Source organism: Uranotaenia lowii, chromosome 2 (genome assembly GCF_029784155.1).
Source record: "Uranotaenia lowii strain MFRU-FL chromosome 2, ASM2978415v1, whole genome shotgun sequence".
Lineage (NCBI taxonomy): Eukaryota > Metazoa > Arthropoda > Insecta > Diptera > Culicidae > Uranotaenia > Uranotaenia lowii.
This window is the reverse complement of record NC_073692.1, coordinates 378771310-378798293: the sequence shown is the minus strand read 5'-3', so window position 1 is coordinate 378798293 and position 26984 is coordinate 378771310. Positions and strand designations below refer to the sequence as shown.

Genomic DNA, 26984 nt, shown 5'->3' with positions numbered 1-26984 from the left:
CCTTTCAACCCTGGACACCGTAAGTGCCTCTGCTTACGATTCCATTCCCTTAGAAGTCTCATTGAGTGGCTATGATTGTGTTGCGTGGTAGCTAAGATGGACGTGTGGGTTATTTTTTTTGCCACAACCGCGGCGCTGCCGTAAACCCAAGGTGGATTCAATACATACATACATACATATACGTTTGCTGTTTCCTGAAGCTTGACCTTCAAAATAACTCAAAATTTAGGATTTGGTCGGAGTTATAACAAATTTAGCCGAGTATCCTCCTTCGGCACAAAAACAACATAATTGACATTTTATCACCCCACCACCGTTTTCGCGTAATGGCGCGCTTTCAGATCCCACTTAAACAGAGTATAAACTTGATGAGACCTATTGAAGTGCTTTTAAGAGAAAACGGTCGCATTCGGAAGCAGTCTTCTTTGTATTTTTAGCCATTCATCGTGTCAATCGTTATGGAAGACTTAGTAATTTACAGTTTCCACAGATCGTAGGCCTCCTCAAGTACTAGACATTAATTTTTTCAATTTTTTCTCCTTGTTTATCTCCGAGAAATACAGGCAAGACTTGTCAATGCAAAGTTCCTGGTTGGAAACCTGCCAGATGACCGCTAAAGAGTTCGTTCTGCTGTCCATTACGAAATTTATCAAAATATCTCCCCACATGCATTCCAAGTATTTTGCGCTCGATTTTACCACCGTATTTTGTTTATTTTACCGGTAGGCAGCTTTTCTACCTTATAGAAATGAAGTCAGATCTATATATAAGTCAGCTAGATGAACTAGTTATCTGTGGAACTAGTCTGAGAAATTAAACTTTTTTATCACTTCCTCTATTCATATTTTTGGATTGAGCTTGAAACCCCCTTTCACATTCCTCTCACTTCATGGAATCAATTACCTTTCTTTACTTTATACAAATTTTAGCTCAAATTTAGCTGTTGGGTCCTCTAGGACTTCTTAAAAGATTTACTATATGCATGAACTTTGGTCGAATAGTTCATTTCCGCTGTTTTTGGGTCTCCCACTGGGACTTTCCTGGATTTCTTTCGATCCTGCCCGAAAAATTTTGGTAATGAACTTCAGTATTATCTCTCTAATAAAAACAAAACAACTTCAGTATTGGACGCTTTCTCAAAAACCACTTAACAGATTGTCTCCAAGCATCAGTGTAAATTTGAGATGATTTGGTTGATTTCTGAGTTAGCGCAACGCGTTTCAATTTTGTATGGAAATTTGTATGCAAGAAGAAATTTTTGCACATTTGATCATGCAGAAAATTCAAATAAGCTTGAAATGAAATCGGTCTTTGATTTTAGGTTTTGAATATTCTTAAGCTTTATTTTTCGTTAACATGACAAGCAGCTAAGAATTTCATGAAAAAATTTATAACCATTTCAAAAAAAATAATCTGAATCCATTGAAAAGTATTTAAAATGGCAGACTATGCTTGCTAGGGCTGTTAATAATTGCATGAAAGGTTTTTGCAAATGTTATTTAAATCAATAAGTTCTCTGGCAATGCAAAATAGTTTTTTGAGATTTTCTTTTTTTCATCCTACGGCTACACAGCTTTCAAATATACCACATCGAATAACTTTTCTGGACCTCAACTAAGGTTCGTGCTTTGTTCACATGAACTGTGCTGCAAGAATCAAGCAATATTTTTCATCAAAGTTGATTTTTTAAAACTTTCAATACATCTCTGGCGATTTTTGAATGAAAAATTTAGCTTTCCCATACAAATTTCGATACAAAATTAAAACTCGTTGCGCTAATTCAAGACTGAATGGATATTTCTGGCAGTAAAAATACCAAAAAAAGTTATGGGAGGTGTAAAAGTTTAAGAATTTCAAATTTCCATGCAAAGCTTGCAGCGGTCTAACGTACATTACATTACTAAGTAGCTTTACTGAAAATTTCATCAATTTCCATCCATGCATTCAAAAGTTACTCACAAATCAAAGTGTTGCATTTTTTTCGAATACACTCCTTATACATATATGTACATACATAAATTTCTTTCTAAAGCGACGATAACTACACCAATTGAGCGTTATCCGGCACCTTATTCGTACCTTTTGGAAGAATGTAAGAGATCGCAAGATTTTGCTCTCTTAGCCTTCAAATCGGGCATGAGATGTGGATTTGACTCGAGAAACACCTGCGAACACTCGGAGTATTTGAGCGACGACGAGTGTTAAGAACCAGCGGCGTACATGAGAATGGAGTGTGGAGACAAAAGATAAACCACTAGCTTGCACGACTTTTACGGCGTATCCAGTATCCAGAAGGTGGCAAAGGCTGGACGGATACGCTGGCCAGGAAGTGTTGCGAGAATGCCGGACGACTGTCCTGCAAAACAGGTGTTCGCTGCGAATGCAGTAGGCACCAGAAGAGCAACGAGCTTGGTGGTTAGATCAAGCGGAGCGTGATCTGGCGAATGTGGGATGCCCGAGAAATTGGAAAACGATTGACATGGATTGAGAGAATTTTAGGAATTATGTTCATCAAGTTATATGTCCTGAGATAGAAAACTGTGTTTGTAAAAATATAATAAATTTAAAAGACGGTCAAATCGTGCTCAATAGCCAGAACGGGAAAAATCGTCCGAAAGGATAAAGAGGTAGGTATTTGATAAAGAATCCCGAAAGGCCAGCTCATGATATGCTCAACGTATGCTTCCTACTTCCTAAGCTCCACCTGGGGTTGCAGACCTCAGGTACAACTCGAACTGTCGTTATGGTTAAAATATCTTTTTTCGGTGGGAGTACTTTTTGCACTAGTGCGCTCCCAGGCATACTCATCGACGTCAAGACTCTCCTTGTACGACTCGAGAACCAGAATCTCCTCGTAATGAATCGAGACTTCCACATAAACTGCATCTCTTAGGCGACTAGGGGGCTGATCTCTCCTTTAGCGACTCAAGATCTGACCCCTTCTGTAACCAGTACGTGAACTTTACTTCCTGGTTTAGTGGGATTCTTAAGTTTGTACGGGTAACATGCCGAGGAGGCGTCTTAGTAAGGACAGCACAGCGCGGTAGGTCAACAGCGGAGTTTGGCACAAGATGGTGCTAAGATTGGCAAGGATAATCAACGCTACCGAAAATGGCAAACGAAGAAAATAGAGCATGATGAAAAGAATTGGTGGATGAAGACAAAGCCATTGAACTTTTACGGGGTCAAAGCCCTCAAATTAACGCAGCCTCATGAGGATTCGAGCGCTCAGACCCGTCACTACGTCCACTGAAAGAAAGCAAAGCTTAGTTGGACTAGCTTGAACTTCCAGGTAGAACACCGTACCTGGCAACACACTAATTCCCTTGATATCCTCCCATCAAGTCTATAAGACCCCGAATTGTTGGCCTAAATCCCGGATATCCACGAGTGCCAAATCCGTGACGCGATGTGCAGACACCGAGAACCGAAAGTCGAGCTCACCATAATCCGCCAGCAATCCTCGTGCAGGCTGCCAGCGATCCTCGTGCCGAATCGCTCCTAGGTCAATCGCTGGAACCCGAAAGTGTGTGATACCGACGACTAGAAAGCCTACCATTTACGCAGAACCGTTTATCGTTGCCCAACAGCAAAGCCACCGCACAACCGAACCAGGTGAACTTTGGGCCTTGCGACGCATCGTGCAGCATAACCTCAAGGTAGGACCATCGTACGAGGGATGGAATTGTGTAGTATGTACCCTCCTAATTTGTTGACTGTTTGGGGAGAATAAAGTGGGAATTCTATCCAAGCTACTAAGGTGCTTCCTTAAGCTGAAAATCCTAACGAGTGTGCCGACTCTGAGGCTTGAGAGGAGGTTTCTTACTCAGCTAGTTAGTTTGGGAAACCGATGGATACATTTGTCACAATGACACGTGGTTAACGTACACATACCACTCCTCTGCATCACTCAAGGCCCGATCACCCCTCTAACGACTCGTGATCTGACCACTCCTTGTAACGACACGAGGTTCTCACGCATGTCCCTTCTCTTGTGGACTCAAGGCCTGATCCTCTTGCGACCCGAGATCCGATCTCTTTTCATGAAGACTCGAAGTGAAACACGTCTCCTCCTCGGCCTGACCTGACCACTCGTTTCCTTTTTGCAAGTTGTATTCTGGACTCGCACTTGTCACAACACATTCGCAGGATTAACTTTACGACTCCAATGATTCCCGACTAAGACAACATCCTATTCCGGCTCAAACGGCTCGCCCTGCGTCGAAGGCCTCGCTACTCCGAGGGAATAAACCCTGCCAGTAGAATGATCCTTTAGCAATGAACTCAACTCCCAGAATAAGGTCTTGTCTTGTCCTCACGAAAGCGGGCGTCCCTCTGGCAATCACTACGCAGAAGGTAAAGTATTATTACAGCGCAAGGTCGGGACTTTTAAGCTACACCTCAGATATTTCCCGACGATGACGTCATCCTAGACCGACTTGAGAGCGCGTGAGCCTTCCAATATTTAGCTATCGATGACGTCTAGAGTGGACCTTAATAGAGTTTACTACTAGATTTCAACGTCGAACTACGTACGTTTAAGGTCAGAACTCTCAAAACCGTGACGAGGAAACTCAAAAAACCGTGTCTAGTAGTAGGTGCAGCAGAAGTTAATGTAGGTATGCGTAATGGATGTCCAGACATTATTGAGGAGGGACTTCAAACAGATTCCAGGAAACCTGTCTGTAACTTAAAAAAAACTAGCTCGATGAACCTCCTGACACAAAAAAAGTTCAAACTAGCCAAGAAACTCCTATTTGGCAAGCGATCTGTACCTACGAAAGCGGAATACAACTTTCTCTATCGCAAAAACCACGAATTGTCAAGTGTATTTGGAAAAGTGTCGACAAAAGCGACATCTCCTTTTCTGGAGGCTCACGACAGTCCGACGATCTTCTGACTTGATTTTTCACCATGCAAAATTATGTAGATTTCGTTCCGAAAGGTCTGAAATTGCTGAACTGAATACTGGAAAATACTGGGCCATTATGAAGGATCACTGTCTAAAATCTTTGAAGCTTAGAAAACTTAAAACCATCCGAAGCCTACACGAAGCACTTGTGCTATATACATAGTGTCCTCTGAATAGGAAATTTGTGATTCTTATATTTTTAGAAAATTTTCTGCTCATACACTTACCTTTCGCTATGCTCCACCAAGGCAGCGTTACGTACGTTAGGAATGCGTTGAGCGGCGTCGACTGCTGACGTCGGTTCTCCTTCCAGAAGTGGAATGTTTGCGTGAAACCTTTGGTCGTCCAGAGCGGATTGTAGGCGCCGTCGTCCAGTTCTGAAAGTAGACAGGCAAGAGAAGAAATGTATTTGAAACTGCTGTAATGTTAAATGAAACAAGTACAAGATTTTTCTGAAAAACTGCATCAAATCACAACCTTTGTTCTTTTTCGGGTGGTAATCACACCAGTAATAAATGTCGGTTCCGTCTGGAGTTCGCCGTTTCGGAACTTGATCCACTGCTCGCTCGCTGAGATTGTGTGGCCTCATGTAGAAGTTGTTGTAGGTTGGCTTCTTAACCTTAGGCAACGTGGCACATAACTTTTTGGTGCGAAGCAATCGCAACGCTTCAACGATATTGGAACTTTCCTGTCGTTCCTGTTCGGAGGTCGTTTCATTCTCGGTGGTCGTTCCTGTGGTCTCGAGTTTTGTCGTGTTCGTGTTTCCATTGACGTCTTCTTTATTGGTAGTTTCTGTGGTTCCACTGTTTCGACGACTCGGTTTGTTGTTAGCGTTATCAGTACTGCTATCCACTGAAGGATACTTTTGTTTCATAGTCAATTTGTTGCTACTCTTACGGTATATGAGGGAGAATCGATTACTTGTTGTACTGTTATTTGGGTTATTGGGTGTGGTCGTTTTCGTGGTTTTCTTATCACAGTCTCCTCGGTTGGAGTCTCTTTTCGGTATCACTCGTCCAGGCTTTGGAGAGTTTTTCTGTTGTGCTACTATTGCTTTTCCCTTGGAGTGTACAGTCTCTTCGACGGGAAACTCTTCTTTTCCATTTACTTTTATCCTATGATGAGCATCGTATTCGTTCATCACTGCTCCCACCTTCATCCCATCGTCAGCCAGGTCTCCACTCAGTGAAACGGCATCATCTGCTATCTCGACTTCCTCCGGTTGTTGAGGCTTCTCACTTCTACTCTTGGTCACCGCTTGTTCTTTTTTCTTCATACTTGGCGATAAGACTATCTTGTCTTTCTTGGGGCTCTTCTTATCGGATCCACAACTCTTTCCATTATTTTTCTTCGCTCCACCGGATCCCGGAAACTCAATCTCACTTTCCACTATCAGTAAATTGCGATGCTTGGCGCCAGTCCGTCCTTTCGAAACCGTACTCAGGCAAGCGGGCGAATCGTTTAGCTCCTGCGCTTCTCGCTCACACTTGGCACACGGTACATAATACATGTCGGACATTTGTGCCGAAGCCGTATCGCTCCAGCGTTTTCGAGGCCCGAAGCAGTTGCAACAGCCCGTACTATTACGGCTTTTACGTCGGCCCCCTTCCGAAAACCGCTGCTCAGCTAGGCCCAAAGAGCCATGCGTAGTAGCGCCATCACTTGCAGTGACCCCGTGACAATCACCCGGTAGCACTGCCAGCTTCGAGTCGGACACCGACGAAGCAGGACGATCATCTAAGAGAAACGGAACGAAAATAAAAATCAAATGATAATTATAGAACCATGAGACGAGTAAATGAAGAAACCGAAAAAAAATCCGTTGATAAGCGCAAGCCAAAGATGATTTTGCTAGTTTCGATTCTACTGTTCATTTAAATGCTCACAAAAAAGGCTGTTGATAATGGGGCTTTTTCCGGTACTATCATACAAACGAAAACGAAAAATGTAATAAATAAAATCAAACGAAACGATCGTCCTGCTTCCCGGGCGTGGTCCAAATTCAAAAGCTAAACAAAAAATATTGATTTTGTTATGGCATTGATTATCAAAATAGCTTCTGACAGAGAGAAGGAGTACGGCACAGAGTAAGTGATTGGAAAAGTAAAAAGATTAACGAATAAAAGCTTGAAAGTAAACTTGGGAAGCAAAACGTGCGATTGGATTCCGTAAGAAATGAGTTTAAAGAACGTTATATGAGGACATCAGAGCCAAAGGGGTATGAATGCCGAGAATATATATGGGAAATAGCAAAACAACAACTTTAAAGTGTTTTTTTTTTTAATCGAATTTAGCATTTATACACTCATACCCCATTGGCTCCAAGGCTTCAATTCGAGAACATTATTTTTTTTGAATATTTATTTCGCTATCTATAACAGTTTTTGTCCAAACATTGAATTAGTTTTATCGGTTGTACTCCATTTACCCGAAAACCATTGCCCAGAATGAAAAGTCCCCAGAATTTCAATCGCCAGAAAGAACCATTCCCCAGACGAACCATTCCCCAGAAAAATTTTCGCCAGAATGTACCATATCCCAGATTTTTTTTTACCAGAATGAACCATTTACCAGAATTTTTTTCGCCAGAAGAACCATTTCCCAGAAAATTGAAAACATTTATCCTTACTAGAAATTATTTAAAAAAAAAACAAGGAATTGTTTCAAAAAATGGGGATTCATAACTTTATTCTTTTGCGGCCAAGCCGCAACCGACCGCCGTCGGAAGCGGCGGCCCCATTACATTGGTCTAGGTCTGCCGGGGCTTCCTAGGTCTGCGTGAAAGCTAGGGGTGATCCCTTCGCCCCATCCGCCACGCGACAGCGTGAAGGACAATATTTCTTTAAACTTCGAACGCGCAGCGTGAGGAGTCGGATACCAAAACCAAATAATTCGAGTACCCAAACCGCAAAACATAATATCGGTTCTGAAATAATTTTAGTTGGAAACTTTCAAACAATTGGTTTCATTTGAAAAACCATTTTGAAAAATTTAATTTCGAATCATATGAAATTTACAAGAATTCATTAGATTTAACAGCACAAAAATAAAATAAATAAATACAGGAGGAAATAATCTGGGGTTTGTGTCATTCTGGGAAATGTTCTATTCTGGGTAAAAGAATTCTGGTAAATGGTGCATTCTGGGGAAATTTTTTCTGGGAAACGGTTCATTCTGGGGTTTGATTTCGGGTATTTGTCATTCTGGGGAAAAGTCATTCTGGGCAATAGTTTTCGGGTAAATGGGATACAATCGTTTTATCATTTTAAATTTCATGTCTAGTCATCACAATGTATTTTTTCCATTTATTTGTTTGATCATAATGATTGCAATATCTAGATGTCATTCAGTTTTGCACCAGGTAACCATCATTGTTGCAAATTTTTGCTATCATTTGTTCGTTTAGGCATTCAGTTTTGCACCGATAGTGCACCATTTTGAACTGAAAGTGGACGATGGAACAGTAAAGATTCTGTTAGTGTTTTTTTGTGATGATCACACAGGCCCATTCTGGTCCTTTTTCCACCCCATACGCATTTTTAGGAGTGGGGGGACTATTTATCATCTGGATAGTTGTTTTATCATTGTTTATTCAATTTCTGAATGACTTCTATTATCAATCGATATCCAATCGATTCCGTTCTACAGACCATCCAGTAAATAAGGTGGTAACAATTCTTTCTTCATTTTGTAAACCATTGACCACTGACAACCATGCAGTATGTCAAGCATTAGAGCATTTGGAGTAAATCGGTTGCATCTTAGTACTACTCGCAATATCTTGTTTTGTATTCTTGGTCAATCTGGGAGTAAAAGTTAGCCATCTTTCTACTTATTTATTTTTCTACCGGGAATAATTTATAGGTTATGTTCGGTTTTCGGTCTTTTGGTCAAGATTAACAACACTTTTTTTATGTGTTCTTCATCCAACGTTTCGAATTAATATTTATTCTTTTTCAAGGAACTAAAATAAAACATAGAGCATAAAACATATTTCTCGTGAAACGAAAAAATTTTCACTTACTCGAACATTCGTGCTATAGTCCGAAACAGATGCATTCCTAAAGCGTTCATCAATCGTCTGTTTCTGGCTATAAAATTTAAATTTGAAAATGCTTCAGCTCAAAAGTGAGGAAGATAGCGTGTAACTTACGTGCCCAATACTATAATCTCGCCTGGGCGGCGGCGCATAATCCGTACTCCGAATGACGTCCGAAGCAAAACTTTATCCACTCGACTCACAGTTTGTTATTGTTTTTTGGGTTTCTTCTTTGGGTTCTTTGGGCCGATTGTCGTAGCTCTCTGAAGGCTGGGTCTGATAGCTCACAAGCACTCATCGGCGCCGGTTTCTGGCTTTGAAGGAGAAACCCAAACAACAATAACAAACTGTTAGTCGAGTGGACAAAGTTTTGCTTCGGACGTCATTCGGAATACGGATTATGCACCGCCGCCCAGGCCAGATTATAGTATTGGGCACGTAAGTTACACGCTATCTTCCTCACTTTTGAGCTGAAGCCAGAATTCGACGATTGATGAACGCTTTAGGAGCGCATCTGTTTCGGACTATAGCACGAATGTATGTGTAAGTGAAATTTTTTTTCGTTTCACAAGAAATATGTTATATGCTCTATGTTTTATTTTAGTTCCTTGAAAAAGAATAAATATTAATTCGAAACGTTGCTTGAAGAACACATAAAAAAGTTTTGTAAATCTTGACCGAAAGACCGAAAGCCGAACATAACGTATAAATTATTCCCGGTCGAAAAATAAATAAGCAGAAAGATGGCTAACTTTTACACCCAGATTGATAACGATACGGCACCGAAGCAAAACGTTTTGCATTCTCTGAAGCTGCTTCGTTTGTGTATCTGTTACGTGAGGCAAAATTGTAGTCAACATACAAAGTGTGGCATAATTACAGATTTCATGTAGATTGTTTTTTACCAGAAAGTCATGTCTCTACTTATTCGGTACAGTATTCCATATTTCATAACAGTTTTCTTAGTAGTATAGTCCAGTGGTTTTCAATTTTTTTTCACTCATCGCCCCCTTTTGCAATATTTTCGAACTCAACGCCCCTCTGGGCAAATTTTTAGAAAATCTTAAAAAAAAATGATAATTTGGATCGTTAAAAAACCATTAGCATTTGGCTTTGTGTTGTTGTGTTGTTGTAAGACTGCACTTTTTGTTACTTAGTGAATCCCGTAGAGCACTTTTGTGCCCTTTTTGTGACTTAAGTCCCTTACAACTTTTGCACAACCACTTTTGCAACTTTCAAGTTCATTAATGAGTACATATCGTTCACTCAAGGGAATTGGCCGCTTGTTTTTCTTTGTCAGCCAATATGTAAGTTTCAAAGCCCTCTTCTATGTTAATATGTGATTTTTGATTACTTGGGCACTGTAAACATTTTTTCATGTCATTGATGTACAACGTAAATAAAAATGGACCCAAAAAGCTTCCTTGTGGTACACCTTAGTTATTGTTCCTGTATCCCGAGTAAGATGAATCCAATTTTGTTCTTTGCATTCTGTTACTTATATAATTCTTGAACCAGTTCAGAACTGTTCCACTGATGCCAATTCTTATGAGCACATCTATCAACAGTTGCGGATGAACGTGAGAATGAGTGAGGTAGCAATAGACTGACGACGGTTTGTGATCGTTTTTGTATGGTGCAGCGGAGTGCAAAACTGAGCGAGTGAAGGGGAAAATCTGCCTACAATGGAGTTCATAGGAATAGATTTGCCAACAAAAAAATCCTTAAAATAATTGCTTTAATTGCTAATTTGACGTACCGAAAAGCTGTGAATTTCTCACAAACATGAGTTATCAATGCGCATATTAAAATTTTCTGTTTATTCTGAAAAAAATCTTATTTTGTCGATAACTCAAAAACACGACATGACTAGCATGTGTAACATGGTGGAATCGATGGAGTATGGTTAAAACATAAAATTTCAGCCGTACTCGTTCCTCGAAACTTTCTAGAGTTGTTTAAATGTATGAAAAGTTTATTTTAGCGTTCAAGTCTTCTAAGCCAGAGGTCATGAGATCGAGTCTCGGTCACTGCATACATAGATCTCTTTCTATGGGTTGGTGGTGTTAGCATTAGTAAGATGCTAGCCATTATATCCTTGAAAGATGTACGCTTTAGTCTTAAGTAGAATTTAGATCTCTTCAAAGAAAGATGAATTTTCACTGAGATCCTATATGTGTGTGTTCGTTTTTTTTTATTTCTGCTGAGTGTTGTTGTTAACAGTTTAATTTAAAACTCGGCGTAGCGTGAGGTCCACTTTTCATAACTTTCGTGAAAATGAGAAGCATTTCTCCGGTAGTGCGCAAAAATATCATGCACAAATGCTGTAAAATCCCCAACATTTCGCTGAATTAGTTGGCGAAAATGGAAAAAGTAAGCATTGGAGCGCTCTGAAATTCGAAGTTTGGAGAAAAAAGTAGCTTCGTGGACAAAAAACCTCTTGGGGGAGACCGAGTCCGGTGGACAAAACTTTGGACCGGTAAGTCATGCGAGCTTACGCCAGTAAGAAAATTGCCTCATTGATTTAATAATTTGAAAATGTATCACATAGAACTTCAAATGGAGGCTATTCTAAATTCAACGGGCTGATTTCTGGCAGCTAATTAATAAAATTCAACAAATTTAGAATTTCAAAGTATCTCAAAGTGTCGTTTTGTTAACTTTTATTCGCCTATTTAGCAATCTAATGCCGAAGCACACTTTTAGACAGGGTTTTTTTTTTTATTTACAAAAAAAAATTGGAAAAAGATTAAAAAGATGTCAATTTAATAATCTGCAATGATAACAGATGTCAAACAAGCAGGTGACAAACGCTACTTCTGTTAGAAGCTTCTAAACCAGTAAAAACTTTAAGGACATTTGGGCAGAAATCGAAAACCGAGATATCTCGTATTTGTCCCTCAATTTGTTATAGTTTGTTGCTATTCAAACAAAATAAATTTAACGAGTTTCCAAAGTCCATAATGTTGCTCGATATTTCAAATTTAGGGCCCTATTACATAAGACGAGTCACGAATCATTTTACTCGAGTGAGCCATTTTGGTATTACAGTTGTCGAGTTGAGTCGAATTTCAGTCAAGTAGCTCGACTGAGTCGACTGCGAAAAATTTCAACATGATAATCGCCATTCGTTTCACTCGACTACCGTTATACGACATTTCGCTCGAATCGACAGTGACTGGAGTCGAATCGAGTTACTCGACTCGTTTTATGTAATAGAGCGCTTAAATCGAAAACTATAGTCAAGAGTGTCGCCAAATGTAGAAAGCTTAATAAAATTTAAATGAATTTATTTGGAAGTTCGGTTACAACACATTTGGTGCGCACAGAGCAGTTTGACGTCCTCGTTATAAAGAGGATTGCTTAATTTCAAGAAGTTATCTTATACTTTTGATCTTGATAGAAATAAACAATCATTTAGAATATTCTATAATTTGAATCCTCAGTCAAGAGCATGAGAAGCTACGTTAAAATATTCCGAAGTACACTTTAGTTGGTTTGTGAAAATTTACATAATATTTGAATAAATAGTAGTAAACTAACATGCACATGCATGCATCATTCAAATTGTGCCACAAACATTCATAACAGACAAAAAAATAACAACTCACCATCTCTCAAATCGCCGGCTTCGATTTCGGAAACCTCGTTCGCCAAACAATCCAGCCCTTCGTTTTCCGACCGGGCCTTCGAGGAACCATAGGTGGAATCGTTCGAATTTTTCGCCTTCCAACCGTACCGGCTAAAGTTGTTCAGATTGGCACTCGGATCGCTGAGCCGCCGCTGGTGCCGATAGTTGTAGTACTCGTCACAATCCTCCTCCCACTCCGAGTCCCACATGTCGGTGGCGCAGAATCTAGAAGGTTTGGAAGAGTAATTAGTTCTAGACTTAGAGGTAAAAAAATAACGCTTACCCCGGTTCACTGGTTGGAGTTTCCACACCGGATCCTTTGGGTTTGGTAACAGCCATCTCAGCGTGTCCCTTCCCTTGAGGTCCCTTCATTCGCACGAACTCACAGCGTGTTGACGGTCCACCGGAGCTGAACAACCCGAACGACATTCGTTGTGCCACCTTTGAACTTAGACTAGATTGCTGTAATAGTAAACCTGTTAGCCTACCGTAATGATTAAAGCAAAATTTTCAAACCTACCCGAGCATCGTAGACTTTCTTGAGCGCGTCGTACCGAATCGAACCCAGAAAGATCACACCTTGCACACTCCCATCTCGATCCGATGCCACAAGCTCCACGCAAACCATTTCGCCATCTCGCACCAGTATATCATGGAACACTTCGTCAAAATTGTCCACCATGAAGCAAATGTGCGGATAGGTTATCTCCTCACTTTCGCCCTTGGTGTCCATCTTCCTTCGGCTGGGCGAGGCGTAAACCTTCTGGGAATGGCGCCTCAACACCTGCAGTTCTTTCGGAGACGTCCGTGTGCAAATGGCAAGTGTCAACGTATAGTCAAACTGATGGATTACCAAGTTCAGGTAAACCGTTTCCTCCCAATCGACATCCGGATCGCCGATCGGTAGCTTCCGGGAATCCTTGCGGAAGACCTCGATGTCGGTTTCGTACTTGGGCATCGTCCGCGATGAACCCTTGACGTGTTTCTTGCGCACGAAAAACAACAGATCGTCGCAGTCGATGCTGTGCACCTTCTCGGTCTGGAACAGGAAGTGCCGCACGAACAGGTCGGTCCAGTAGGTTGTGCCCTGCAGCACCACGAAGCCGCCATCTGGAATTGACATTTTAATGTTTGATTTTTTTTCAATATGCATCTATTCAAATTATTTTTTGAATTCAAACGATAATTTAACCTACGTCTGCTTCAGTAAAAATCCTAGTCTTGCCCATAGTAAAGCTTAGTTCTTTTATAAATGGGACACTTTCTTTTGCTAATAGCTCATGTACTTGTAATTGGACTATAAAAATTTTGACAGCATTTTGTTGCCTGTGAAAAGTACTTACCGACCTATTTTTTAAAACCAAAATTTTAAATTCATGCGTTTCTGAGATATTTACGATGCAAGAGAAAAAAAAATCTTGCACAGTTTCCTTCAAAAACCATCATTATCAAATTGATAGCTAACAAAACCGTTGATTGTTCAAAGAATTAGTGAGTGTGAGTGATGGAAAAGTACGCAAACACTGTCAAAAATGTCCACCAAGTTTAAATCAAGCATTGTAGTGAAGCATATGATCGGCAACAACGGTCAAGGGTAATCAGGGAAATCAAGTCTCATACCAGAATTTTTAATTTTGAATAAACAAAAAAACTAAGTGTAGATCGGTGAAATGTCCAACATTTTTTTCTCTGATAAGCTGACAATGTTGCCTAATTATTAGTCATTCAAATCTTACCTCAAACAACAAATTTTTGCTAGTTCCAGAGCCCGTAAGCTGTAAACAATGAGGCAATGAGACAGGTGATTTTTGAAGGACAACAAAACTTGTGAAAAACCCTACATCTAACAAATTCCAGAATTTGAATCCCATAACATGTCTGCTCGTAGCATATTAAACTATGTATTTGCTGGTTTTTTTTGTCTTTATTAGAGAGACTTTCAGCCTTTGGCTGGTTCGTCTCTAGAATTTGCTTGTTGTTTTGTATAAAATATAATGATTTGTCAAGATTCTGCTCCTATAGAAAAAAACAACAATTTTCAAAACGAAAACATTGATATTCGCTGTATTTCTAAGACTAAAAAGAGTAGTCTTCTATGCAGTGATTGAAATCCTCACCAATTTTCTCATCAGAGGCATTCAAAATACACACTTTGAGGCCTCGCATAGCTATACAGGAGACGATACATATACATTCATTCAAACCTCCCCCCATGAGGAGGATCTGCTCTGAGAGACACTATCCGTTTGCTGCCCCGAACGAACTCTCTCAACGTTCGGTTGCTACATGATGCATGAAGAAGACGAGGCACACATACTCATTAACGTTGTTGAATTTGAATAACTCGAGCCGACCGCAAAGGTTGAGGCAACAACAAAAACAACCGAACTTATTGCGTTGCATGGCCCGCAACGTATGGTGAAAGAGGGGGGAAGAAAAAGAAATGAAAAAACTAGCTGCCTGCGTGCGGTTGCTGTGCAATAATAGCAATAGCAGAAAAACCTCACGCATTCGATCCAGGCACAAACGAGGAGACTCGGGTTTGCTCTGCCTTTTGAATTCGGTTCCCTCAAGGTTGTAACAGGAGATGAGTGAGAGCCATTCGTTTGGTTTTTTGGATTCGCTGCCTCGAATGTATATTGCTTCATGAAGGCGGCCATGTTGAGAGCGTATACATCATCGGTTTTGTCGTTTTCGCTGCCTCAAAGCAACCTTTGCTTCCGAGTAAAGCGTTGAGCGAGAGATGGTTGATCAACTCATGCTCAGCAAAATTCAATCACTGCTTCTATGTACCTTTCGCAACCTACGTTCCATACTAACCGATTATACTTAAAGTGTAATCTCACGATGGTTTTACTTCGTTATTGTCAGATTTTGTCCGTAAAAATTCCACTAAAAACGCTGTTAAGTGGCTCAAAAGTAATCAAATTTTGCTCATTTTGAAACAGCTTTATCCACTAAATTACCCTTAGTTTCTTTTTAAAAAGAAGTATTGGACCAAAAAGCAGTAGAAATTGAAGGAGGAGGATGCAGCCACCTAAAATACAGATTGGACGAAGTAAAAGTTGAACAAACTGATCAATATCATGACTGAAAAAAGTGTGCGCCGGCAGATGGGAGATACCAAGAATAAAATAGATTTTTTTCTTACAAAATCGATAATTATTTTTTTTTTAAATTTTTTCATGAATTATCATAACATTACCTTCAATTCCTTCATAAAAAGTATTTGGATCAAACGTAACTGTCATATTTCTAAAAGAACTAAGCTTTACTTTGAAATAAAAAAGAAATATAAAGCATGGATCACTACAAATCTGGACGCACTATTTATTTTAGTTGTCCTAGTTGCCGGATCTGGAATATTTTGGCAGCACTTGGTAGAGGAATGTTTCTTCTACCAGTGCTGAAAATTTCATTACGATTCGTTTTGTTTCAAAAAAGTTACACGTGATGGAAGCCGCGAGATGAAAATAAATTTTGAACACCCACGTCAAAAACCCGACGTGGTCGGGTTCAAAAATCGCGAAATCGTTGAAAATTGTCAAATCAACCGTGTGTAGCGTTCTCAAACGTTTCCGTGAGATGCTTACTATAGATCGGCAGGTTCATACCAAGCGTTATAGTGGACCTAAGAATCAGAAACTGCATTTGAAGGTGTTGAGAACGATCAAGGAAAACACAGGGTAGTCGGACTATGACATTGCCAAGAAATTCAACGCCGACCGGTGCACCGTCAGCAGAATTCGTCTACGCGAAGGAATATGATCCTATCGGACCAGTAAGCAACCAAACCGGACATTGAAGCAGAATTTAGTAGCCAAAGGACATGCCCGCAAGTTATACAAGAAGATTCCAACGAAGTTCGACGGATGCATCCTCATGGATGACGAAACGTACGTGAAGATGGATTTTGGGCAGCTTTCTGGCCAAAAATTATGTAAAGCCACTGCAGTGGTGCACTGCACTGGTCATGGTGATGTCCCCGGCAACTTCAAATTCGTTTTTGCTGATAAGTGTGCAAGAAAGTGTTTGATCTGGCAAGGTATTTGCAGCTGCGGACGAAAAATTCCGGTTTTTGTGAAAAACAAGACCATGGACTACGATATTTACAAGGAGGAATGTCTGAAAAACTTTTTTTTTCGTACATTAGATCTCACAAAGGACTAGTTAAGTTTTCGCCAGATTTGGCAAGCTGTCACTACAGCTAGGAGGTTCTACAGTGGTATTGGGCCAACGGGTGGATTTTGTCGAAAAGGACATCAACCCACCCAACTGCCCTCAATTCCGCCCTATCGAAAAATTTTGGGCAATTGTCAAGCAGAAGATGAAGAAGAATGGTAGGATGACTCAGGAAGCAACAGAGATGAAGAGATTGTGGAACAAAATGGCCGCTGAGGTCAGCGAATAGGGTGTTCAAACTATAATGACTACTATACTATAAAAATTCATCAAAACAACATCGGAATAATTTTTTTTATTATTTTTCCTTTAAAGTGCAATAAAAACCCTACATTTCAAGTACAAAATATTTTTATTTCGTTTACATAGCTCCGAGATAGACCCGTTTTAATGCGTCCAGATTTGTAGTGATCCATGCTTTAGGTACTATGAATCTGCCTATCCATGCAAGTGCAAATATGAATTTGATAACCTTATTACCAGCTTCAACTTTAAGTCCAATCTATTCTATTCTAGTGCATACAAGCACCGGAGTCGAGGATCCAAACTACAGCTTGATCCCTCTATAAATAAACAATACGAAAAAGGATCCGGTTGTATTCTTCGATAAGTAAAACAAGGAAAATAATGACTGAGCTATTGTGATTTTTTTCTTGCGCTAGAGTTTGTACACAAAAATTTCGTCAATCCCCAATTTCGCTCTACGGTTTCGCTGTTTTCTCTCACCGTCAAATGTGTGTATGCCTCTTGAATACGAGAACTAACTAATCACAACAGTCATGCCATTCCAAATTGTAAACAAAATATTTGAAAAAATCATGGAATTTCTTTGGAATTTCAAGGTATATTATTAAAATATTTTATTCTGAAACTTTGCTTTAATAATACCTAATATTATTTCTAGATCAAACGAAACATTCCCATTTACAACGAGGGAAGGTTGGCAAAGATGGGTACACTATTAAAATCCCAAGCAACCAAAAGTTCGGATAACATTCGTCTATCAGGTTTGATCAGCTTAATCGAGTATGCTAATACAACTTCTTCTCAGCTCAATTTTTAAGTAGTTAAACGAACTTTTAAGTTGACAAAAAGTTCGCATAAATCGCCAAACAACTTCTAACCAGCTTCAAAATCAACTTTATAAGCAGCATAAAAAATCAAAAAATTACTCTTACGCTCCTTTAATTGCCTTCTCAAGTCCGTTAATAATATGGTTGATTAATATGAATCAAAATATTAATCAACCATATTTGTTACTAACTCACATGATATTTAAAAAACATGTTCTTACCTAGCCTCGAACCCGAGCTCACCGCTTGAAAGTCGAGATCCATACTTGCTTTTCTATATGAACATCATGAGTAGGCAACGATGTTACTCGATATGATGATTTTCCCATATTTAATTCCCACTTTCAAGTTGTTGAAAAGTCCTCCCGGAACTAAATGTGTACTTCACATTGTTGTTTCCCAAGTAACGATGTGTTTATTTATGCAAACACGTGTCGAAGTTCGAAAAAAGTAGATTTAAGCCTTTAAATCTACTTTAAAGGTACTATAATGTGAAGTTGCATTTGAAAGCCCGTTGGAACTAATTAAAAACTTTCAAGTTTACAAAATATTACAACAGAGATTTTTTACGAACTATTGAGCTGTACAAAAAGACCTGCAACCCTTTGATAGCTACTTGATTTTGAAAAAAATGAGAAGTATGTAACAAATAGATTGTTTTTCTTCATACAAACTTTAAAGTTCCCAAAAAGTATAAACAAAAACCAAAACAGTACCTACTTAAAAGCTTTTAAAGTATTGGCTGAACTTGATAAAGAATGAAGTTCCATGGACCTCGAAAAAGCATTTTGAACAACAAAAAAGTTCCACAGAACTTGTGTACAGCTATATATGAACTTATTAGTTCGTTCCTTAAGTTCAAACTTCTGGTTGCTTGGGATCCTTTATCAAAATTCGTCAATCTAGGGACGTGTTGAAGACAGACATGCGGCAGAACAACAGGCTCGACCGCAATCTCAACCCCTTCTTAACCATATTAATGATTCCTTATCTTATCGCAGATAATTTTTACAATAATTTAAACTGAAAGAATAAACTTTTATTTATTTTCAATATCAAAATGTTTAAAAATATCCAGCAATTCCATACAGATTCTTTATGGCAACAGGTCAAAGAATAGCTTTAAAATTGACATGGTTTGTTTCCAAAAATCAATATATTGTGTTGACTTTCAGACGATTAATCAGGGCCTTGAAACGGTCCAGTATTGGTTTGTTACTTGGCCCGGCTTTTGACTATTTCACCAGTTGTACGGACCGGATGATCCGGACTTTTGGATTTGGGATATTTGACAGTCTAGCGTGGATCACTGAAATTTCGCTAAGCAAACATCGTCACATTGCAAACTTGTCTACTGATATGTGTAAACAAATAATTCAAGAACGTACAGAACAGGGTGAAAAAAATTTATGTAAATTTTTGACCGATCGAAAAATGTGCAGGCGAATCTAGTTATTCAAGAAAATTACAATATTTATCAAATATTCACGTTTGTTACTGCATAGCCATGACAGCAAGTCATGGCTAACTCGAACTCTTTAAGAGAAATGGTAGTGCATTGTAGTCCAATTGAAATTGAAAAGCCTACGATTTTGACCGGACGGTCCGAAGACTTGAAATGGATAGTGGCAGGAGGCTGGATGAAACTATCATCATGGCATTGCTTCGTGCGTCTTTTCAGAAAAAGTTCAGCAGGTGTCTTTCCTTCGGGAACGTTTTGATTCGGTGTTGAACGGTACGACAGAGCTTCGTTTGAATCGGCCATGACTCCAGATTGTTTTTCGTCAGGGATTTTGCGGCGCAGAAACTGCAACGTTGAATATTGGATTTCTGCTGCACGAACGTCTCGATGCCGAAGAGGTTGAGATCCAGGTTGTTGAGACCACCTTGATGTATTTCCGCTTCGTGGAGTGGTCCAATCGATTGACCAAAGCGTCATTGGATTTGACGCTGTCCTTGGGCTTTGGTTGGTCGACCGGCTTGAATGGTATCTGCTCAGCCAGAGGAACAATAACCATCTTTGTGTCCCTTTTTCTTGTACTTGCAGCAATAACGATGACGAACCAGAGCGCCTAAAATTGATCGTTGGAGAGCTTCGTCAACTGGAACGCTTCATAATCTTTGTTGATGGCAGTCTCCTTGAAGTAACAGGAGTCTCCACACAATCAACAGGGTGTTTTGGGACCTTCTTACTAGCAGGCTTCGAATGATGGGAGATACTGTTGACGTACTTGTCGTTTCCCCTCTTCTCGATCATTTTTGTATCTTGTTTGACGTTGATGATTCGATTGCACACCTCCACCAGGTTTTCCAGCGTCAGAGTGGTTCCATCACCGGCGGGTGCAGATCCTTCTGCTTCAAGCTTGCCAATCAATCGTGTCCGGATGTCTGCATCACGTGGTGACTGGAGACCACAGACGAACTGGAGCGCCTTAAATTGATCGTTGGAGAGCCCCGTCAACTGGAACGCTTCACAATGTTTGTTGATGGAGGCCGCGTAGGTGGGATAATCCTCAGCATCGTTCTTCACGTACTGAAGACACTGATATCGAGCGTTGAAGAGCGATGTATGCCTTCCGAAAAGATTCTTCAATTTCATGAGGGTTTCCGCGAAACGGAGTTCTCGGGGGTGCTTTGGCAGAATGCTGTCTACATAGCGTTCGTGGAACTGCGTGCCAATCTTACCGGGAAGCAACCTCACCTTTGCTTTGTCGTCCAACTGCTTGCCGTCTTTCATGAAAACATCTTCGAAGCGCGCGTACCAGGATTCAAAAAATATTCCGCTATCAGGATCGCACTGGAACTCGTCGATACCAGTTGCGAGGGACTCGATAATTCTCTCCCTGCCAGTCGGATTGGTGTTTATCCGTTGGAGATATGCGTTCTGCCATTGCTGGTTCGCGATAAGTTCCTTGAGCTGTATAATCGCTTCACGAAAAGCTTTGTCGGTCATCCTGAATCGGTTGTTGCTTGAAGGTTTCAGGAATTGGAGTTGTGTTGCTTCCGGAGGTTCTTGAAATTCCTCGTCGCCAAAAGAATGTTGTATTATTTGATAAACAAAACAAGGAAAATAATAAGTAAGATATTTATTACGTATTGGTTCTATCGTGGTTAAAAAACGAATTATCAAATATTCATGTTTGTTACTGCATAGCCATGGCAGCAAGTCATGGATAACTCAACTATTCCTTGATAGATCCAAACCCGTCCTAAATCGTTGGAACTTCTGTTTTTTTTTGCGCTAAGTTCACTGGTGTTGGGAAAAAGTGGTAGAAATTTTGACACTTACGGCACATTTTGAAAATTTTCCCATGCAAAAATATTTTCAAGATCTGTGGACTTCTAGTTTTTTTTTACAACACGTGTTGTATTTTCGCATGCTGTGATACAAAAATAGCAATTTTTCTATCACATACGGCTGAAATAGAAACAGTGTTGTAAAAAAAACACAACTCCCCAAGATCTTGAAAACATTTTTGCATGGAAAATTTTTCAAAATGTCAAAATGTCTACCACTTTTTCCCAACACCGATGAACTTGCTCTAACTGGAGCAATTTCAGATTTGGATTGTATCTGGACTGCTCGGGCTGAACATTCCAATAAATTCTTTCTAGCGTGGCCAAATACTCCACATCCGATGCATTTTCCAGCAAACTTCCGCTTCTGCATCAACTTGTTCGTCTTCGTATCCAAACCCAGAATCGTATTTTCACCGCTATTAATAGGTCTCGGTTCACCATCGAAACCGTTCCTAATTTGTTCTTCCGTCAAAAAACAAGCCTTCACATTTCCAAGCTCTCCAATGCAGTACTGACCACATTGCACGATACCGGTAGCAAAGGAAAAGCCTTTCTTGGCGAACGTATTGGCCAACCAAGTCCACAAAGATTTGACCGTAGGTTTATCCCGGACGTATTCCAGATGGCTATCGGCGATGGAAGCCACCAACCACGTTTTAGCCTTTTCGGCCATCTGTTTAAAGGTCATTCTCTCCACTGCCGCTGCCCTCTCCGCTGGTGGGTCATCCTCAATGGCGTCCCATATGGCATACGGCCGCAACTGGGTCTCGAAACGGAACTACCATGTGTCGTATCCTATTCTATAGTCATCTGAACTAGTTCTTCGAAATCAGCATTAATAATTTAACTATTCTTCAGGAAATTATTTTTCTATTCAGAGCTCACCTGGGCCCACGACCTCTCATAAAAATCGAAACCCTTGAAAGATAATTTGAAAAGAATATTTAAAATTATAATCACTTTGCGAATGCATTAAAACAAATGCTATGCCTCGCACCGTACTCTTGAGAAATAATAGATGTGGCATCCTGGATGTGCCTCTGGCTTTCAAAGCAATAATGTTATCAAGAGACAACCTGCCAATATCAGCAGTAGCAATCGCTAGTACAACAGGTCCCTGAAATGACTAGATCTCGAGATGAACCCTGAAAACCAGTGATTGAATTTTGCTGAGCATGAATTGATCAACCATCTCTCGCTCAACGCTTTACTCGGAAGCAAAGGTTGCTTTGAGGCAGCGAAAACGACAAAACCGATGATGCATACGCTCTGAACATGGCCCGCCTTCACGAAGCAATATACATTCGAGGCAGCGAATCCAAAAAACCAAACGAATGGCTCTCACTCATCTCTTGTTACATTCTTGAGGGAACCGAATTCAAAAGGCACAACAAATCCGAGTCTCCTCGTTTGTGCCTGGATCGAATACCCGAGGTTTTTCTGCTATTGCTATTATTGCACAGCAACCGCACGCAGGCAGCTAGTGTTTTCGTTTCTTTTTCCTCCCCCCTCCTTGCTCCATACGTTGCGGGCCTATGCAATGCAATAAGTTCGGTTGTTGTCGTTGTTGCCTAAACCTTTGCGGCGAGGTTGAAGATGTTCTCCTCAACGACAGCTATCGGCTCGAGTTCATCAAATTCAATAACGTAAATGAGTATGTGTGCCTCGCCTTCTTCATGCATCATGTAGCAACCACTTCCCGGCAATGCTATACAAACCGTATGGAGCACATCTCTCAGATTTCCCCTTTTTTGACAGATTTAAGCTTTTTACTTCAGATTTGAGCTTTCATCTCCTATGCTCCCTAGGCAAAAAAAAAGCTTAAACCTGAGGAAAAAAAGCTTAAAAACGAGATTCACCAACACTTAGTTAAAAGATGTTGGTCACACGATACATAGACAAATCCTGTATCGTTGCCGGGACCTGGTAGCAACCGAACGTTGATAGAGTTCGTTCGGGGCAGCAAACGAAAAGTGTCTCTCAGAGCAGATCCTCCTCATGGGGGGAGGTTTGAATGAATGTATATGTATCGTCTCCTGTATAGCTATGCGAGGCCTCATAGCGTGTATTTTGAATACCTCTGATGAGAAAATTGGTGAGAATTTCAATCACTGCTGAAAACTGACCGTCTAGGATTTCACATTGGCAGATCCTGTTAGGGAAATTTTTGGCGTTCCTCCTTCCGCAAGGGGGAGGGACGAGACCTGGATTGAAATGGTGCCCAATCTAGTTTAGTAAATGATAAGGGCTCTTTTGAGCGAAAGGGAGTTTGATTGCCCTACTGGCCAAAAGGTTAACGTTCACCCTGAATGGGAAATAGGAACGGAAAATGAATAGAAGTGGTGCCCAACTAAGGAAACTGACAAAGTATTTACAGGGAAGAGTTATTCGATTAGCCCGATAGGCCAAAGAGATATTCGATCGCCCATTTGGGCAAGAGGGAATTTGGCAGCCCCTAGGGCCGAGAGAAAAGAATGTGTTTTATGATTGAGAATTTGAGAGCCTAAATTGGGCAAGCTCTGATTAGGCAAAGAATGTGATTTATATTTTATGAGATTAAAACGAAAATAAAATAAATGTGAAATTGATAGCGAGCAGGATCTAGTCCATGACCGTCGATAAATATATAAAGAGCCTGGTCCTAGTCCATGGCAATCGATTGAAGCCGGGATAAAAAGAATGTAGTCCATGGCAGTTGTATAGAAGAAAGGCAGAGTAAATCAAAATAAATAATGAAATTAAATCAGAATAAATCATTTTGAGAAAAGGGAGAATGTGGCAACCTAGATGTGCCTCTGGCTTTCACAACCATAATATTATCAAGAGACAATTTCTTATCATAACCGGTAGACATCGCTAGTGCAACTGGTTCCTGAAATGACTAGATATCGATGTTGTTAGTTGTTGACGGGTTGAATCATCCAACAGGATGAAAAACCCCGAAATAAAGCTAGTTGTAAATCAATCTCGAGATAAACTCTGAAAACAGGAAAGAACTGAAACGAAAAAAATGCAATTCTTACTGTGCAACAATATTATTCATATCATGATAGTGAAAACCAGTAAAATTCAAGGGATAGATGCAGCAGTAAAGAGCATTACCATTTTGAGAGTTAAGAAGTTTGTCGCTGGAAATAAAAAAATTAGACATATTCTGGCAGGAGTTTTTTTTTTGACAATTTAACTAGTTTTGGTTTCTTCCATGTAATACTTCCGTTAAAAATGAACAAAGTGATATTTCCTCAATTTGAATAAACATTTACATTTATCATTTAAATTTTTAATGCTTATTGATTTGAGTGGACAAAACTTGAAATCTTTTATCTTGATGTTTGAAACCAATATAAAGTATGACTAACTCAAATGGTTCAATGAATGCAACAACTCAATCAACTGTCATGGTCTGCTTCTCTCGTGAATGACTCACTCTCGTACTCAAACTTACTTCGGAAGCAAAAATAAACAAACGAATTTCTTTGAGACGCTACCGATGCGTAGTAAACAAACATCAGCTGGTTTTGCTGTCTGAAGAGCCCCCTCCAGACGAGCAGGAAAAAAAAACTTAATTTCTCCAAAATTAATCAAACATCTCTCTCGTTTCTCTTGCACAGGGGATCGGAAAATTTTCCGGCTAGTCAACCACCCTTCTCGATTTCCCATTCCTCCTTTGTTGAAAAATACTAGGCAAATAGCATCCCTGGAAAAATCGATAATCGCCAGCCATTGTGGATTTGTGAAAATTTTGCAATCCCTTACCGTCTTTTAACAGCTGGCGCATCTCCTTGGTCCGCTGGAAGTTGATTTCCTCCAACAAAAGCTGCAGCGCCGTTGGCGGAGACTTCAGAATCGAGGCGGCCACCGAACTGTGACCGTAGGAAGCCATTATGTAGAGGAAATCCTCGCCCCTAGAACCTACCAATCAATGGCGACCGTCAGTAAAAACCGAACAATAAAAGGCGACAGTGCTGTGCTGGACAGTTGTGCAACCGAAAAAACCTGGAGAACAACCGATCGCGCAATTAAATACGAACACTATAATACGTATATGTAGAAATTGGATCACTGTGCAACTATGTTAAGCATTTCCGCTTTTTCCGGCGGAAACGGGGAGGATCACATTTTCTGCTGATGGTAGTTGTTGAAAGCTATGAGTTTCTAGATTTTTTTTTATGGCAGCGTACACTTCCACTTCTGAGGAGAGGACTGTTCGCGCAGAGAGCTACACCGGGAATGACACTGTGGGGTGACTGTTTGGTTGGCTATTCGGTGCTATCTCGAAAACCCTTCTGCGATCGAAGAAGAGCGTAGCAAAACAGAGAGAATCCCTCCAGAGGGGTGGAATTGTGAATGGCAACTCGTACCAAAACAAAGAAGATAGAATGGAAACGGAGTAGGAAATTGCCATAAAGAACAGACGAATAATGAGGGTGAAAATGGACAAGCTACAGCACCATCTAGTTGTGATTATCGAAACTGTGCCGCTGCTATAATTTGAAGAAAAAAAACAGCTGGATTTTACTATAAATTTAGCTAGGGATGGCGATAACGTCAGTTTTTGTCATTTTTGTTATTTTTGTCATTTTTGTCATTTTTGTCATTTTTTGTCATTTTTGTCATTTTTGTCATTTTTGTCATTTTTGTCATTTTTGTCATTTTTGTCATTTTTGTCATTTTTGTCATTTTTGTCATTTTTGTCATTTTTGTCATTTTTGTCATTTTTGTCATTTTTGTCATTTTTGTCATTTTTGTCATTTTTGTCATTTTTGTCATTTTTGTCATTTTTGTCATTTTTGTCATTTTTGTCATTTTTGTCATTTTTGTCATTTTTGTCATTTTTGTCATTTTTGTCATTTTTGTCATTTTTGTCATTTTGGTCATTTTTGTCATTTTTGTCATTTTTGTCATTTTTGTCATTTTTGTCTTTTTTGTCATTTTTGTCATTTTTGTCATTTTTGTCATTTTGTCATTTTTGTCATTTTTGTCATTTTTGTCATTTTTGTCATTTTTGTCATTTTTGTCATTTTTGTCATTTTTGTCATTTTTGTCATTTTTGTCATTTTTATCATTTTTGTCATTTTTGTCATTTTTGTCATTTTTGTCATTTTTGTCATTTTTGTCATTTTTGTCATTTTTGTCATTTTTGTCATTTTTGTCATTTTTGTCATTTTTGTCATTTTTGTCATTTTTGTCATTTTTGTCATTTTTGTCATTTTTGTCATTTTTGTCATTTTTGTCATTTTTGTCATTTTTGTCATTTTTGTCATTTTTGTCATTTTTGTCATTTTTGTCATTTTTGTCATTTTTGTCATTTTTGTCATTTTTGTCATTTTTGTCATTTTTGTCATTTTTGTCATTTTTGTCATTTTTGTCATTTTTGTCATTTTTGTCATTTTTGTCATTTTTGTCATTTTTGTCATTTTTGTCATTTTTGTCATTTTTGTCATTTTTGTCATTTTTGTCATTTTTGTCATTTTTGTCATTTTTGTCATTTTTGTCATTTTTGTCATTTTTGTCATTTTTGTCATTTTTGTCATTTTTGTCATTTTTGTCATTTTTGTCATTTTTGTCATTTTTGTCATTTTTGTCATTTTTGTCATTTTTGTCATTTTTGTCATTTTTGTCATTTTTGTCATTTTTGTCATTTTTGTCATTTTTGTCATTTTTGTCATTTTTGTCATTTTTGTCATTTTTGTCATTTTTGTCATTTTTGTCATTTTTGTCATTTTTGTCATTTTTGTCATTTTTGTCATTTTTGTCATTTTTGTCATTTTTGTCATTTTTGTCATTTTTGTCATTTTTGTCATTTTTGTCATTTTTGTCATTTTTGTCATTTTTGTCATTTTTGTC

The 26984-nt window shown here is 39.3% G+C and overlaps 1 protein-coding gene across 2 annotated transcripts in view; it reads right to left on the bottom strand.

The window, feature by feature from the left end:
• The window catches only part of LOC129749554 (uncharacterized protein KIAA0930 homolog), a 34114-nt gene extending 8718 nt beyond the window's left edge, over nt 1-25396 (bottom strand). The window contains exons 1-6 of one of the 2 annotated variants that reach the window (XM_055744561.1): nt 24894-25396; nt 13103-13692; nt 12866-13044; nt 12563-12807; nt 5390-6649; nt 5140-5289 (exon numbers count right to left, since the gene is read on the bottom strand). In XM_055744561.1, coding sequence (XP_055600536.1) covers nt 5140-5289; nt 5390-6649; nt 12563-12807; nt 12866-13044; nt 13103-13692; nt 24894-25020 — 2551 coding nt within the window. In that variant the 5' untranslated portion in view covers nt 25021-25396. The remainder of the gene's footprint in view (nt 1-5139; nt 5290-5389; nt 6650-12562; nt 12808-12865; nt 13045-13102; nt 13693-24893) is intronic. The other variant, XM_055744562.1, reaches the window with a different exon arrangement.
• Between the last annotated feature and the right edge of the window lie 1588 nt (nt 25397-26984).